The 15,772-nt window shown below is 39.4% G+C and overlaps 1 protein-coding gene across 1 annotated transcript in view; it reads left to right on the top strand.

Annotated features, from left to right (window-relative positions):
- Positions 1-15,772, top strand: part of RPS6KA2 (ribosomal protein S6 kinase A2) — a 156,898-nt gene that overhangs the window by 107,044 nt on the left and 34,082 nt on the right. The window contains exons 9-11 of the mRNA XM_005150126.4: positions 87-157; positions 990-1,078; positions 8,592-8,656. Of these exons, the coding sequence (XP_005150183.1) occupies positions 87-157; positions 990-1,078; positions 8,592-8,656 (225 nt within the window). The remainder of the gene's footprint in view (positions 1-86; positions 158-989; positions 1,079-8,591; positions 8,657-15,772) is intronic.

Genomic DNA, 15,772 nt, shown 5'->3' with positions numbered 1-15,772 from the left:
GGAAAGAGAAGGTGGGTGTGGTGTCTGTCAGCTATGCAGATCTCCTCAATGCTCATTTGATTTATGATTTTGTTGTTACTCCACAGTTTGAGATGCTGACAGGATCATTACCCTTCCAGGGAAAAGACAGAAAGGAGACGATGGCACTCATTCTCAAGTGAGTATCAAAACTGCTTTAATTTCTCTAACTTGGAGTTAACTATACTCTCTGGGGAGCCAATCAGTCCTAAGTATATGAAGGGTAGAGAATAACAATGTGCATAATGCATTTTTCAAAGCTGCATAAGGCATGAATTTGGTACAGTGCACACAGCTGATGCCTGCATGTGGCTCTAAAATTGCCTTCAGAAAAAATAGTAGGAAGTGAATTACTGGAGTCTTACAAAAGAATTGTATCTTACTTTCTGTAACAATGTCATTATCCACAAGTGAGAACAGTCAGATTTCTGCAGGACATCTTATGTTTTGTTGCTGCCAAATTTCACATCTTTTCCTTTGCAAATTTCCCACTCATTTAATGTTAAGTGCAGACATAAGTATTTAAAGCTTAGCTTTGCTCAGTATTACATATTTTCTCTGTAGCAGTAAATCACCAAGGGAAAACCTTTATTCTCTTTCACCAATGTGTGGTTTAATATAATTATTTTCATGAAGTTTTCTTTATTTAAATGCCTCTTGATTCCCAAATTTATTCCAGCAAGCTAAAAAAAGTGAAGAAAAAACTATAGGAAAATGACCTACTTAGGTTGCAAAAAGTATTGTGAGATTCATTAGATCTTCCTCTGGTGAAGCCAGTATTAAAACTGTCTTTAGCTTCAATGGAGCAAGGTCAGTTCCTCACTCTGTACTGCATTATGCTTAGGTAGCCTTTGGTCACCAGATTCATATGTCTGCCCATCTGACTGCTATAATTCCACTTTTTAAGCCACAGTGGGATGGAGAAAATCTTTGAAAAATCTATTTTCTTTTCAAGTGTTGTGTTCTTTCAGAGCCAAGCTGGGAATGCCACAGTTCTTGAGCATAGAAGCCCAGAGCCTGCTGCGAGCCCTCTTCAAAAGGAACCCCTCCAACAGATTAGGTACGTGTGTGCATTAGATTGAGACTTTGGTTACATGTGCTCTGCCTTGTCAGGCGGTGGTCATTTCTCTCAGTGCATCTTCCCTGGTAGTTATTTTCTTCATTATGCAGCATTTTACATTCCTTCCAAGAGCACAGTGAACCTTGAGCTTAGTAAAGAAATTCACAAAGAGCACAGGCAAACCATTGGAATCTAAAACATTGTATTAGCTTGTATTCTACTTTTTTTGGTGAAGAGGGAGAGTAAACCACCAGCATTTATGAAGGTTTAAGATAACTGCTGCGAACGATAATAGAAAGAACTGAGAAGCAGGTATCTTTTAAAACCTGTAGAATTTAGCTGTCAATCTGAGGAGGGAGCAAAATGTAGTCTCTCCCATTCTCAAATATGCTTTGATCCTGTCTCATTCTGTTTACTGAGAACACTTGCATAGGCTTTCTGCCTTACTACGCTAAATGTAGTATTTTCTTTCTTACTAATGTGCTTTCACCCTTTGTTAATAAGCCTATTCAAATAGTGATAAACTTGAAGTATGTATTGGATCATGTATTTTATCCTATCCATACCTTTGTTTGGGAGTTTTATTAAGAAATCAATTGTATTTGGTGAGGTCATGGATAATATCAGGTACATGATTTTCATTGCAAATTTGTTCTTCAGTTTTTACATAGAAAAATAGATACAGTCATATCAAGTGAATCATATAAAGGTAATAACACTGTCTTATTTTTCCTTTAAAAATCATATCTACTTCTGTGAAAAATTTTGGAGGTTTCTTTTTTCCCCACCTGCCTCATATTCTGCATTTTGGATGAACAAGGGGAGCATTTGCTTCCGAAGGAAAGGGATAAACATTTCCTAAATACCTCTGTATGATTTTTTGTGACCTTAGGAGCAGGAATTGACTTTAGGAGCAGGAATTTAAACCTTCAGCTCTGTAACCTGTAGCACTAGAAGAAAGTTGATGGGTCATATTTAAATATGTGCATTACTGTTATTGCCATATATGAGAGCTTTGTCAGCTAATAAGTGACTTGCCTTTTAGAGAATGACATAGGCTGGTTAAATATTGAGACTTGTGAAGAGTAATTTGCTGTTCTATTTTGCAACTGTTTACTCTTGTAAGGTTATTTCAGACTGGAGATGTAAAGTTAGAAGCAGAAAGCTGTATTGGGAAATGGCTTATTCTGAGCTGTGGAAAGAGCAAGAGATGCAAGAGAGGTTTCTCCCTTTCCTTTTTGCAGTACCCACACTCATTTCTCAGGTACTGAAGGTGGTGCTGCTGCTGAAGGTCTGCTGCATGGTGCTTTTGGTCCCCTGTGTAGCAGTCACAGCATTAACAGCCAGACAGGCAGCATAGTGTGAGATGCTTGACAGCCCACTTCCATCACCATCTGCATGAACAATGGGTTCTGCACCTTCTGACAGGCACACCTGTGTGTGCACACACATGTGAAGGATGGGTGCTGCTCTGTGCCCTTGAGCTTCTTCCCTTGCTTCAGGTGGGGCAGTGTGGGGGCTGCTTCAGCCCTCTGCTCTGTATGGAACATCGTTTTAGTGAATGGATGATGTTCTAGGAGAATCCATGTTTCCTGCCTGGCTGCAGCAATTCAGCTGGAGCCCCTGCCTTACACTGGGGTCACATCACACTCAGTGGCTGAGCTGTTTTCCAAGAGAGCTTGGCTCCTGAGCACAAGGACAGTATGGAGCAGGCTGCTTCTTGCTATGATTGCTGGGGACAGCAGGAGCTGACAGCCCTTGCTCCAGAGACCAGGGAACAACCCAACCTCCCTTGGGGCTGGTCAGGCATGGGGAGCCAGTTCCTCAGCATATTGCTGTAGCCGCTCTCCTCCCAGGGCAATGCCCATACAGTTCACGGAGGTAATGCCCTCCCATAGGTTTTGCTTCTTGAGCTAAATGGTAGCTCTTGTAGTCTGATACACTGTACAGATGATAGTAGAAAAACAGATTTTCTCAGCAGGTTTCAATTGATCTCAAGCAATTTGCTTGACATTACAGAAAACTAGAGTCTTGGGATTTCTAGGTTTAATCTGTGTTACAAAAAATAAGATGCTGCAGCAAATATAAACTTTTTCCCACTCCCTCCCTCTGTTCCTTTCTGCTGTTTCCTGTTTCCTGCCTGTCTCTGTGTCTTGGTTTGTTTTTTGTTTGTTGTGGGTTTTTTTTATTTTATTTTATTTTTATTATTATTCTCATTTTGCAGCTTCTCACAAGCTGTTATCCATCCGTAATGGGGCTCCAGTGAAATTGGTGGGGGTTTCTGGATACCAGTCCTTAAACAAAAAGCTTCCCACTAAAATAAGCAAAGTTGCTTAGTTTTAGCCATGAGTATTCCCACCCCCATATCATCTCCCTTTTAATGGAGAATTGCTGAGGGTCAAGGTTTTAAACCTGAGGTTTATTAAAATACTGGGAACTCTGGGAGAAATGAAGAGATTATTCATAACACAAACATCCAAGGGAATAAAATCTAAAAACCTAATAGAAAAATAGATCTTAACATTTCAGGAGTAGCAGTAGAAAGCTTCTGAAGGCTCTCTCTGTTTAACTGAGAATCAGCACAAAGGATAATGAAAACAGACTTGCTGGTAATGAAAAAAAGCAATGCGTAAGTGGTTGGCCTAAATACTGAACAGAACTCAGTAGAGAAAAAGGATTGCTTGAACTTCATGGATTTTAGCTTTTTCTGGGAAAGGAATAATAGTCTGAGGTTAAAATAAAAGTAGGCTTAGACATCCTGTTTTGAAGAATCTTTGGAAAACTAATGAAGCGTGCTAAAATAAATGAAGCATATTATGGATCAAACACTTGTTTTCTGCCATTGTTTCAGAAGTTAGCAAATCTGGAAAGTGTATTTAGTTCCAAAATGTTTTTAACTTTGGCAAGAGGAAAGAACCTGGGCTTCAAAAATCATTTTATTCTGACTACTGTCTTGCTTCTTGCTATTTGATTTTGATATCTTAACAAACAGAAGTAAAGATTGATAACGTAGTCTAAAATTTTGCTTTGAAATTTGCTTTTGATGCTTTAGATTATGAATGGAAAAAATGTTAGAGTTGAAGGGAGATACTCAGACAAGAGAGAGAAGGTATGTGATAAACCAGTTTGCCTGATTCTATTTTTGGGTCTGGTGCCCATATTAACAATTTAGAACAAATTTTTAAAGACTGAGAAGTGCTCCTTCCTTTAGTGTCCCTTGTTATAAGCACTGTCTGTTCTTTTCTGAACCTATACACTCTGCTGTACAAATAGTCTGTGTAGCACTAGTTTGGTACTATCGCTCTGATTAAGTACAACAAATTTCAGGTTATCAACAAGCTTAATTTTAAATTATTGAAAAAAACTAACTGGAATATTTAGGCAAGCAACAACTAAGCATCTCAAAAAGTAAATTGTATGATGAAGGCATTAGTTTATTACGTTGCAGGAACTTAAGCAAGGGACTAATTCTTGCTTGCCCTAAGGCCTGGATCTGCTGAGGTAGGTGAATAAACGTAAAGAGCATCTCACTAACTTCCTACACTGCTGAGTAGCAGAAAGATTCCAGAGACCTTATAATAGAGAAGCTTGGCCAAGAAAGGATAGACTAAAAGCCAGACAAATAGTTATTATTTCCTTAATCTCAGAGAAGATGCATACTGCTTTGGCACATAGAAAATATAATTTTTCAATTTTATAAAATGATGAGTTTTAAAAAACAAGCTCCACCACTACAGAGTGACTGCACATCTTTCTTGTAAGCCTTAGGAATGCATTCAAAAAAATCTACCCCACTAAAATGATTCTGGGGCTGTGGAAAAAAAAATAATTATTATCTGAAGCTAAAAATGTGGAAATGTTTTCTGCTCATTTTGAATAGAAAAATAACTTCCAAATTTCATAGGTCTCCCTTTTTCCCACTGATACATTTAAATATATTTCCTCTTCAATATACTTCAATATATTTCCCCTTCAGTATATTTCAGTATATTACACATTGTCCACAATGATTCAACAATCAAAGCCAATTACAAACAAAACATTCTATTACTGCTTGCAGACATTTTTATTACAGGCATAAAATAATCTTAGATAATCAAGTTCTCGCTTATTAGCATGAGGCTGCTTTTATATAAATCCTTGAAGTCTATAATGTGTTTAAACTGGCAATTTGTTCTGAAAGCATTATTTATCTTCTTGGACCCTTGTGGGACTGGATAGTACATAAGAATATTGCAGGCAGTAGGTTTGATTGTGCTTATTATTCTTTACAGATAGGTTTGATTATTGAAGTGAAGTTACAAAAAAAAAACCAACTAGAAACCTAGAGGAAGGTGAAAGGTTTGTGGTCATGTGGTGTGCCATCATGTGTGGCACTGCAGCAGTTTGCTAAATGCCCATATCTATCCCATATCTGAAATGTCCATCCCCATGAAACAGTTGTGACCTCTCCAGTGCTTCTTTTTTCTCTGTGAAAGCACATCTCTTTCCAGTACCACTTTAGAGTTGCACATGGTAGATGAATGGCTGAAGCATGCTTAGCAAATCCAGAGATCCCATCACAAGCACTGGTGCCTAACCTCTCCCATGAGCATCTGAAGCAGAGTCACGGTTGCCCCTTGGGGCTCCCAGAGCTGTCTGTGAACACACCCTGGGCCACCTTCCTGCTCCCAGAACCCAGCCACATGCTGCTGCCTGTGGACACAGCACACAACCCAAGAGGGAGCTGTGGGCTATGCCATCAGGTCTCATGGCGAGGAAGATCAGGGAATAAAACCTGCAGGAAATCTGAACCTTCTCCAGGGTGTAAAATTGGTTGCTGGGAACTGGAAGTCTTTCACTCTGCAAAATTAGGCTATCACCATGCTAAATCTCTTTCATACATTAAGCTAACCAGAGATGGAGTCAAGCCCTGGCACTCAGAACATGTTTCTTCTGTGCCAGAGGTCTGAGTGGTCCCAAGTGCGAAATGCCAATTTTTCAAACAAGTGCCTGTCAGCTGCATGCTGCATTATTTACTGCATGGACACTACATTGCCCCACTAAGAGAAGTAGCTATGGGTGGGATTTGCCTGGATCCTGATTTCTGTGGTTTTGTGGAAAAAAGAACAACAACAGTAGCAAAAAGTGTGGCTTTCAAAGAGATAGTCTGAAAAAGGCAGGTCATTCCCATCACACAGTAATGTATCTGTAAGCTCACGAAAGTGGGGAAAGGGAAATGGAAGGGAAGGGACAGAGCAGAGCAGATTGAATGCCTTGGCAATTATCCTTAGACTAGGGAATGCTACCAGTAGCTTACAGTGTCTGTGGCATTTATCCCAATCCTTCAAAATCAGTTTGGCACTTTTCTACATAAGGATGAAACCCATCTACTTCACAATGCAAAGTTTCCAGTCACCGCGACTGAACACAGACATTTTTCACAGATATTTCTGCCCTGAGGAGTTGCTTAATGTAATTCTCCTTAGAGCAATTGTGTCAGTTTCATGTTTTCATTGGCACTGTTAAATCAGAATGATTCTGCCAACGGAATCTAGCACAGACTTCAGACTGTGCATTGAAAAAATATGCTAGTGGAGACATAGAACAAGTTTCATTACTATCTAAGCCTTAGTATTTTCTTGTGCAGTACCCATGAGCCATAAACCACTGCATAAGGAAGAGTAAGAATAGGGTAAGCAAATGTTTTAATGTCAAGCAAGGGGTTTCCTGAACCTTTTGTGATTTGTCAATGAATTCCACATTACACAACTATCTGCTGCATGAGGAAACATCTCCAAGTTGTTCTGAACCTGATTCCTGCTGGCATCATAAAATGAACTATTGTAAACCTCCTCAGTCATCTGTTTCCAGATTGCTAAATCCTGGCCTACTCAGTCATTCCATGCCATTACTTGTGCTTCTGTGATTCTTTCTTTTCGTACCTTTAATAAGTATACCCTTTTATAGCTGAGGGTGTCAGCTACATTCCGTACTTCAGTTGTAGGTGTACAATAGACATACAGTAACAATGTAATATGTTATCCCTTTTGTTACCTCTTCTCCTTCTAAAATACGATTTCATGCTATGTTTGCCTGGAACTGTCTGTCCATCAAACCTCACTCCTCGGTGGGACTGATCACTTGCAAGTACATGATTTTGTATGGCAGGCTAGAGTTGTTTATTCTCATGTGCGTTACTTACATTTGTCTATACTGAAGGATTATAAGGATGGGAAAGTCAGAAGAGCATTCCTCTTGTGTTATTATCCAGGAAGCCTGACAGACAATCCTGCGTGTTATGTTCACAGAGTGTTTGCTTTTTGTATCCATTCATCAGTGACTGTTAAGCAGGCTGTAGGAAGCCACTCCTGATCAGTGCATTTCAGCAATCAGTAGTGTCTTGTCTGCAAAGAGAGCAGATGTCACATTTTACAAAAGCTTCAGTTGGCAAGACCTTTCTAAAACTGCTTGTAGTGTTGATCTTCAGAAAGCACTAATACTGCATATAAAAAGCTGAGTCCTCTAAGGTGCTGAGTGGCTTTTGCAAGGTGCTTATGAATCCCAAATCTTTTTAGTAATCAAGGATGCTCAGCATTCTTGTAAAGAAGTGCTGGGTACCTTTCAGGAACTGTTTCCAAAATCGCAGTGCAAAGCATTTGCTTCCAGGTGTTATTTCTCCTACTGGAAAATGAAAGGTACTGCTAATAAAATCAAATCGGCCCCCAAAATGGCATGCTAAATCATCTCTGGCAGTTTTTTAATTATTACTGAGCACCTGTTGGTTTTTGAGATGCCACTGAGGCAAGTAAATTGAGGTAAATGAATAAAAAAAGCAATCATCAATGAAGACATAAGGTAAAAGTAATGAAGGAATTAGATTCATTACCATATTTCAGAAGTTTCCCTAAATTTCCTGTAGTAGTACAATAGAAATTCATCACTGTTGATTCTGGTACTCACACAGATTTGAAGATGATATTTGAAAAGGGGGGACCTAAAACCCTGATTTGCCTCAGATCATTGGAGCTTTTTGGTATTTTGAGTCTGAACTTATTTGTAGTGCAGCTTTCTCTGTCCATGGAGTATGGGTAATTAGACAAGACTTGAAAGTCATTGTGGATAGAAGAGCTGATGCTGGTGGCAAGGAGCAGCAGTAACCTTGCCATAGTATCAGGATATCTTGAAGCCTCTCGTGGCCTTGCTGGTGTATGTGCTGTGCTGTAGTTGCCTGTCTCATCTGAAGCCTGAGGAGACCAGCTATTCAGCCTTGGCATCGGCCTCAATTGGAGAAAAGTAAAAATCCCTCAGCTGTCAGATTTTCGTTAATGAAGTGCTCTTGTCTGTGTTTATGGTAGTTCATACTGTTATGGCAGTTGCACTGTTCAGGGTTTCTTGACTAGAAGAAATGTTTACATGGTGACTTCAGCTTTACCAGAAGTAAAGAGGGGATGGGGAGGGAGGCTTGAGAAGAGATATAATACAGGACTCTTCTAAGCATGATTTCATTTTGATTCTTTCATTCTCTTGTCAGGTGCTGGATTTGATGGAGTGGAAGAAATTAAACGGCACCCTTTCTTTGTTACTATAGACTGGAATGTAAGTGCAGAGGCATTTTATTTATTTTTTATTATTTTTCTTAGATAATTTTAAAGACAAAATGCTTAGAAGAAAAGATTAAATGAACTCTAACACAGAGAGCCTGGGAATTAGAGCCTTTTAAGAGGGTGCTTATGTCTCTATCATACATATCTGGCAGGCTTGCAGTTGGACTTAATGATCTTCAATGTCTTTTCCAATCTAAATGAATCTATGATTCTATATATACATTCATTCGCATACCCACAAATGAAAGAAATAGAAATCTGCTTTCAGCATTGCCAGTTTTATCTAGCTGCTTGTCTCTATTTTGTCTGATGGTCTGGCTTATCATGGTACTACCTGAGGCTATTTGCAGTCTTCTGCAGAATAATTTCCACACTCAGTTCTAATAAACTTGATTCATTGATTGTGGGAGCTGGACTGCAGTGAAAATGAGCAGCTTTAAATTAAAGAATTCCTGTAATATTTCAGTTGCAAAAGAAATCTGATACAAAGGACTGATATTCAGAGAAATACTCTAGGGAGAAGCAGTCTGATGCTCTAGGTCACTCCATCTTTCTGCTTTTAGGTTCCATATTGAAATGCTTGTCTCTTCTCACTGAGTTGGCCAAGCTGAACTAAAGGCTAGGTGTATTCTTTCTGATATCAAGGACCTCCTGGAATCCTTTTCCTTCTTGGAATTATTCAGAACAGCCCCAGGTCTGCTCTTACATGTCTACTGACAGTAATTCCAAGGGGCTTCAAAACCCCCAGGCTCACCCTTTTCCCCAAGCAGAGCATAGTGATACTGAGACTGTCTATGTATCTGTAGAACTGGTGCAGCAGACTGTACAGCAAGTTGCACTGCTTTATGCTGAGGGATTCATAAGTCTTCCAACCATATAGGTTTGTCATTTTTGGCCTAAGTGACCATAGGACAGGATCTTTCCCTTCCACTATATTGCGATGAAAGCTACAGCAAAGCACAACAAAGATGGATTTTTCAGAATAGTGATTTAATATCACTGACTCAAATATCACAAGTCAACCAGCCAGAACAGGGAACAGCAACTCCTCTTACAAGTGGTTGATGTTTTATTGAGGTGAGTCATTAATTTAACATCAGCACTCAACACTGGAACAGCAAACATTTGATCAAATGTAACATGGATCAAATAAGCCACTTCGAACATGATTAACAGAATGGTAAACAAGGATTTATTTTATTGCTATCAGCTACAGCTCATGAAGCTGGAGGCAGAGATTAGCTAAGTGTTACATTCAGACTTGCAACATATAAAACCTTCTCACATTTTCAGCATCATATTTGCTCAGATCAATTTATTTTTTTTACACAAACCTGGAGGCAAACACTTTGTTCTTGATGGACATCTGCCAGTGCATCAGAGCTCCTGTTTACCACATCCTCTAGAATTTTCAAGTTTAGTTTCAGCTGACCTGTGTTATAGTATTGTTATGTGTCTTTAATATTTGATCTGAATTCACTTGTGAATGCTAGTGTAACAGGTCACACTAATACAGGTCTCACTATAAATTCTTGTAAAACAGCATGAATGTATGTGACAGAGCCATCCTCAAACTGCTGCCCAGGGCTTTAGAGTAAAGCCAGTTCCTCTGTGAAAGAATATTTTGTGGTGCCTAGGTGGGTTTTGAAAGGCCCACAGAACCATTCATTTGGGGAAAACTCGTGAATCTAATCTGAACTGCATGTGGAAGAGCTGGCATGACTCAAGCATGTTAAGAGATGAACAAATGAAGGTGGAGTTTGAGATTTTCCTTTATGATCCAACTGACTTTCAGTCCCATTATGTATTTCTGAATTTTTTATTCTCTTTCTTCTTCTGCTTCTTACGAATTATGAGATTCTGTCTAAAGACTTTACAGATATTAAAAGCTTAAGTGAAAAGAAAAAAATAGAGAAACCTGGAGTAGGCTTGTTTATTATTATGACTATGATTAATAATAATAGTATTCGTATTATTTTCTGTATTCCTCTGATATCTCCACAGTCTTCAGCTTTGCAATTAAAATACAGGTCAGGTGCATACATCTTAACATAATAAAGACACTGGAGCAGTAAGAGGATTTCTGCTTGTTCTGTGTTTGCTAGTGGAGCAGCTCAGTAACTCATCACAGAGAAATGAGGCTCTGCATCTTGGAAAGGTTTTCAGCAAAGTCAGTTCTGCGCTGTGAGACTCCTGAAGACCACCTTCTCTCATGATGATTGGTGATTGTTTCAAGCTCAATTCTTTAGGGAACAATGTCATGCCTGTTTTATGGAAATTATACAGTCCTCCATCATTTGAACAAGTTTTCATGAATGGGTTAGGGAAATATCTACCATGAAGAGGGTAGGTATGCTTGAATATGGAAAGTGGATTTAATTGCCCTTTGATGTTATCTAGCCCTCTTGAGTTTGCTGTAAAGTGTAGCTGTAAATGTCCATTTTAATCCAACATAATTAGTGCTGCTGCACTCTCTTGGAGACAGATCATTATTACACAGATCAGCTATCATCATTGTAATGTATTTTTTCATTTAATCCTAATTTTACTATCACTCATAGAGATCTTGAGAGGCTTAACTAGTTAGAGCAGTAGCACTGTATGCATTTCAGAGCAGTGTGAGCCAGCCCTGCCCTGAGCTGAAGCCAGGACTTTGCTTTAGGCTGATCACCCAATCAACTGTTAACATGTTCTCCATGGGCAGAAACAGAGCAGGGTCAGAGAACAAAAGTGGGTCAGGCACAGATGTTCAGCGCTGATCTCTGTACAACTGCAGGAAAAGAGTCCCTGATGCCCTGCTTTTGTTCCCCTATCACATATATAGAATCTCTCACATCAGTTTGCAGGCAGTCGGCAAGCAAAATTGTTGAAACAGGACATGAATGTTGATTTATTTTATACCTTGGTAATACAAAGACCTTAAAGCAAGAGGCAAGCTCTGTTGCAGAGCTTCTATATTACCCTGGCAGCTATGATAGACAGGACTGCTGCAACTGACAGCATAGAAACTTTCAGCAGCTGTAGTAAAATGGTTTTCTATCAAAAGACCCCTTAACACAAAGGGTCGGAATGGGTTAGTGTCTTCTAGGAACCCAGTGTGAAATGGGTGGGGTTTTGAGCAAGATTTTTGCTACAACAATGACATGATAACCAGGAGAAAACTACCAAGTTGCTTCATCTAGTTTTAAAGAGATTCCAAACAGAAACGAGTGAGCTGCTTCCTTCCAAGCTGTGTATGAAGTCTAGGTATTGCAGCAATTAACTTATTGCAGTCACAGACAGAAGTGCATAAATTGAACCTTCATTTCAGAGTACTGTCAGAACTGTTCCCATGAGTTTGGGACCGGGGCTTGGTTATTGTCTCTGCTGTTGGAGTTTGCCTGTTGAAGCAGCCATTTCCCACTCGCTTCCCATCCTTCACTGCCTTCAAATTGATGCAGCCAAACGTAGTGTCTGGTTTGGATGAAGGCAGCAAACACAGTGGAAACAATCTATGCAATGGATAAAAGCCACCTGTTATAATGCTGCAGATGCTCCTGCCATGCACAACTGTGCTGATGCACATGACCACTGCATGAAGAGGTAATGGATACAATCCTGAAAAACACGAGTGTGGCCAGAGAACAGCCATCCTCCTCCCATCCTTTGCCAGATGTTCTTCCCGTGTTCCACAGTGCCATTATTCAGCACAAATCTCCAGCCACCCTAGGTTAAACTTCTGATGTATAAGTAGCACTAAATGAACAGTGAACAAACTGACAGATTTTATGCCCAATGTGAAATTGTGGCATAAGCAAATATCTGTAAGAGTCTCGGTTTTACAGCTATTGTCACCACTAACAAAATTCTAAATTCTCACTTCCCAGAGTGAAAAATAGATAACGGTTTCTGCAAATATCAGTCTTACTGCTCTAAGGCATTTAATAGGCACTGTGACACAAATTCAATAGATCCTTTGTTAAATGAATGCACTGTCATTCATGATTAAGGCTGGGGTTTACAGGAAGAAGATTAGATGTCCTGCTCCTTTTGAGTTTTACCTGCGTACTACTTTTGCATCCCCTTTTATCCCCTAGACGAACAGACTCAAACAGAGTTGACCTCAGATAATTTTAGTCATTGGCTCTGAGGAAGCACAGTCTTGTTCCTGATTTTTTATTACCATTTCTTCTTTCCAAGTTGCACATAAAGCATTTCTGTCTTTTCACTGGAAATGAAAAATGAAATCCCTTTTTGCAGTCAGAGGAGTGGGCTATGAACAGTATGTTTTGTTTAGATGACAGGCTGAATTGGAACTATAGCAAATGATATGCTAGAAAATCAACTGTCGGATACAGCTGAGGGAAGGAGTGGGAAGAAAATGGGTTCAAGTTCAATTTCCTTCAATATTAATCTGAGATCAGACAAAACTGAAAACATCAATTATTTAATTGCAAATTTTACCAACAGCAAAAGAAAGTGATCCCAAGGCCTGAATTCTGCTAGCTCTTCTATCATTTGCAGGGAATAACACTGAGTCATTAATCTAGGAGAGGACAAACATTTAGAAGGTAGTTCATCCTTTTGTCTATTTATTGGATTTTTCGTGACAGGTATATGTATCAAGGGAGGTTATTCTCACACTACAAGTGCGTCACTGTGCAGGGTAGTATCTTTCTATTTCCAGAAGGTGTCTGAGGAGTAATTCAATTCTCCATCAAAGAAACTCAGTTGAGGAAATGACTAAATAGCTTTTAATTAAAATAAACCATTTTCTTTTCTTGATATTTGCCAGACACATACATGTACAGGGCATTTACACCTCTGGGTTTTTCTAGAAGTTCATTTTTAAAAGATGATGAAAAATTAACTGCTTATAAATAGCTGCATATTATAGCTTTTTGTTACTAGTCTCCCTGGTGTATTACTTGAGTCCCAGTTGAAGAGGTGTTCAGGTGGAGATTAGATTGTGGATCTGGCAACATACATTAAGAAAGGGTCATTGCAACCCAGGGGGGAAATTATCTATGCCCCCCCCCAAAAAAAGCGTTTTGTCCCAAATCAGAAAGGAAGCTGATAGAAGCTCACACTGCTATAGAACTGTGTTCTGGTTAATTTATAGGTACTTGTTAATCTGAAGGTACTAATTATCAAAGTCTCAGAAGGATGTGAAGGGTCGATAAGTAGACAGAAGCATGCATATGTATCCAGGTGCAAATATCTGAATCAGTACTTTCACACTTTAGAGTTCATCCCCCTCATTCTGTGGATTATGTACTCACTCTTCACAGCCTCTGGAACCACTGTGCATGATGCACAGTGGTTTCTGATACCTGCCAGTCACCTCTTTGTGTGATAAATCAATGCTGTGGCCATATTAAAAATAAGGGTGATAGGAGAAGGGGAAACGGGTTAAAACTTAAACAGCAGAGGTTTAGATTGGATATAAGGAAAAGATTCTTTACTGTTAGGGTGGTGAGGTACTGGAATGGGTTGCCCAGGGAGGTTGTGAATGCTCCATCCCTGGCAGTGCTCAAGGTCAGGTTGGATGAAGCCTTGTGTGACATGGTTTAGTGTGAGGTGTCCCTGCCCATGGCAGGGGGGTTGGAACTAGATGATCTTAAGGTCCTTTTCAACCCTAACCATTCTCTGATTCTATGTGGGGCATTAATTTTTACTGGGAAAGAGAGAATTTACATTCTTAATAAAACATTAAGAGAAAAGGAATGCTTTTCTCCTTTATGCATGTGGAAGCAATGTAGAAGAAAAAGAATCTTCAGCTTCTTATAGCCATGCAAAATAACAGAAATATAATGATCTTAAGTACCCAACCTGAAATTTAAATATTCCAGTTAACTCTAACATATCCAATGCCTCTTTGAATGTCTAAAAAGATGCCTCTAAATAACATTTGGATATGAAAATTGTGATTTAAATTGGGACAGCTGGGACCCTGTTCCCATTGAAATTGGTAGTGGAACTACCAGTGACTTCTGCATATAGAGCCAGGATTACCATGACTTGAGCTGTACATAATTATTTAAGCTTTACCAGAAATTATGTGACAGCCTGATAGAAATGGCCAAAACCAAGATTTGATTGATTTGGTTTCTGTTGGAAGAGATCAAGGTGATCCATCAGCCCCAGATAACTTTGAGACCACAATGCAAGAGAATAGGTTAATACATTTCACCTATAGAAATATTCTTGGAAAATCCAGAAGGTTCTCAAATCCTCCACAAGACTTGTTCCCTGTGTGTGCAGAAGACAACAGCTGTGACCCTTACTGTTTTCTTAGATCAGCTTGTGGCACATCATGTTTTGCAGTCTACAGGATGCGCGGTTTTAAAGGAAGAGCATAGTGCCTGCAGCAAGCCTTCATATTTAGCTGTGTTGGGCTGCCTTGTGGTTTACTGTGCTTCAGTGAATTGGCTTTGATTGTAGTGCTTCACTCAGAAAACTGGAGCCAGTGTGGGATGGGAAAGCCCATAGAAGACATTGCCCTGCTTCTTCTTGTTTCTCAAAGATTTAATTTTTCCTAATTTAAATTAGTAAGATGTGATATTTATTATTCTAATAGTCACCAGATTCAACAGCTTGGGGGGAGGAGGAAGAAATCTGTTTTAGTCAGTTTACCTTTTGCTGTTCCTAGTTGCCTAGTCAGAAATAATTTCTATCACAAGTGGAAAAGGAAATGGAAAAGGGAGTCATCCAGGTTGCACTCAGAGGAGGTGCCTTTCACAAGCAACTTCTTTGTCTGCATCACCTCCCAGCAAGCAAATTTGTGATTGCACATCTTTAGGTGGCCTGTGACTCATGATGAATCTTAAATCCCTCCCTAGTAGGGGAGGATGTGGGTTAGGGATTCAAAATACAAATGTAGCTCCAATAGTACTTAAGAAACTACAGATGGGGATAGGAATTAAGAGGCCAGAGAGAATATGGTTACGATAATCAAGAGAGAGTGCAGTTCCTGAATGATGGATGACTCTGAACATTCTTTACTTTTTGGACCTCACAGGATGAGGGGTGCATTTAATTTGAGGAGGAAGCATGTGCATGTGACCATATTGCTTTCTGCAGTTGTGAATTAAGACAAATAAAGGGAAGCTGGAAGCAAACAGCTTTC

This window comes from Melopsittacus undulatus, chromosome 3 (assembly GCF_012275295.1).
Source record: "Melopsittacus undulatus isolate bMelUnd1 chromosome 3, bMelUnd1.mat.Z, whole genome shotgun sequence".
Classification (NCBI taxonomy): domain Eukaryota; kingdom Metazoa; phylum Chordata; class Aves; order Psittaciformes; family Psittaculidae; genus Melopsittacus; species Melopsittacus undulatus.
The sequence above is the reverse complement of the archived record's forward strand: the minus strand, read 5'-3'. Positions and strand labels throughout refer to the sequence as shown.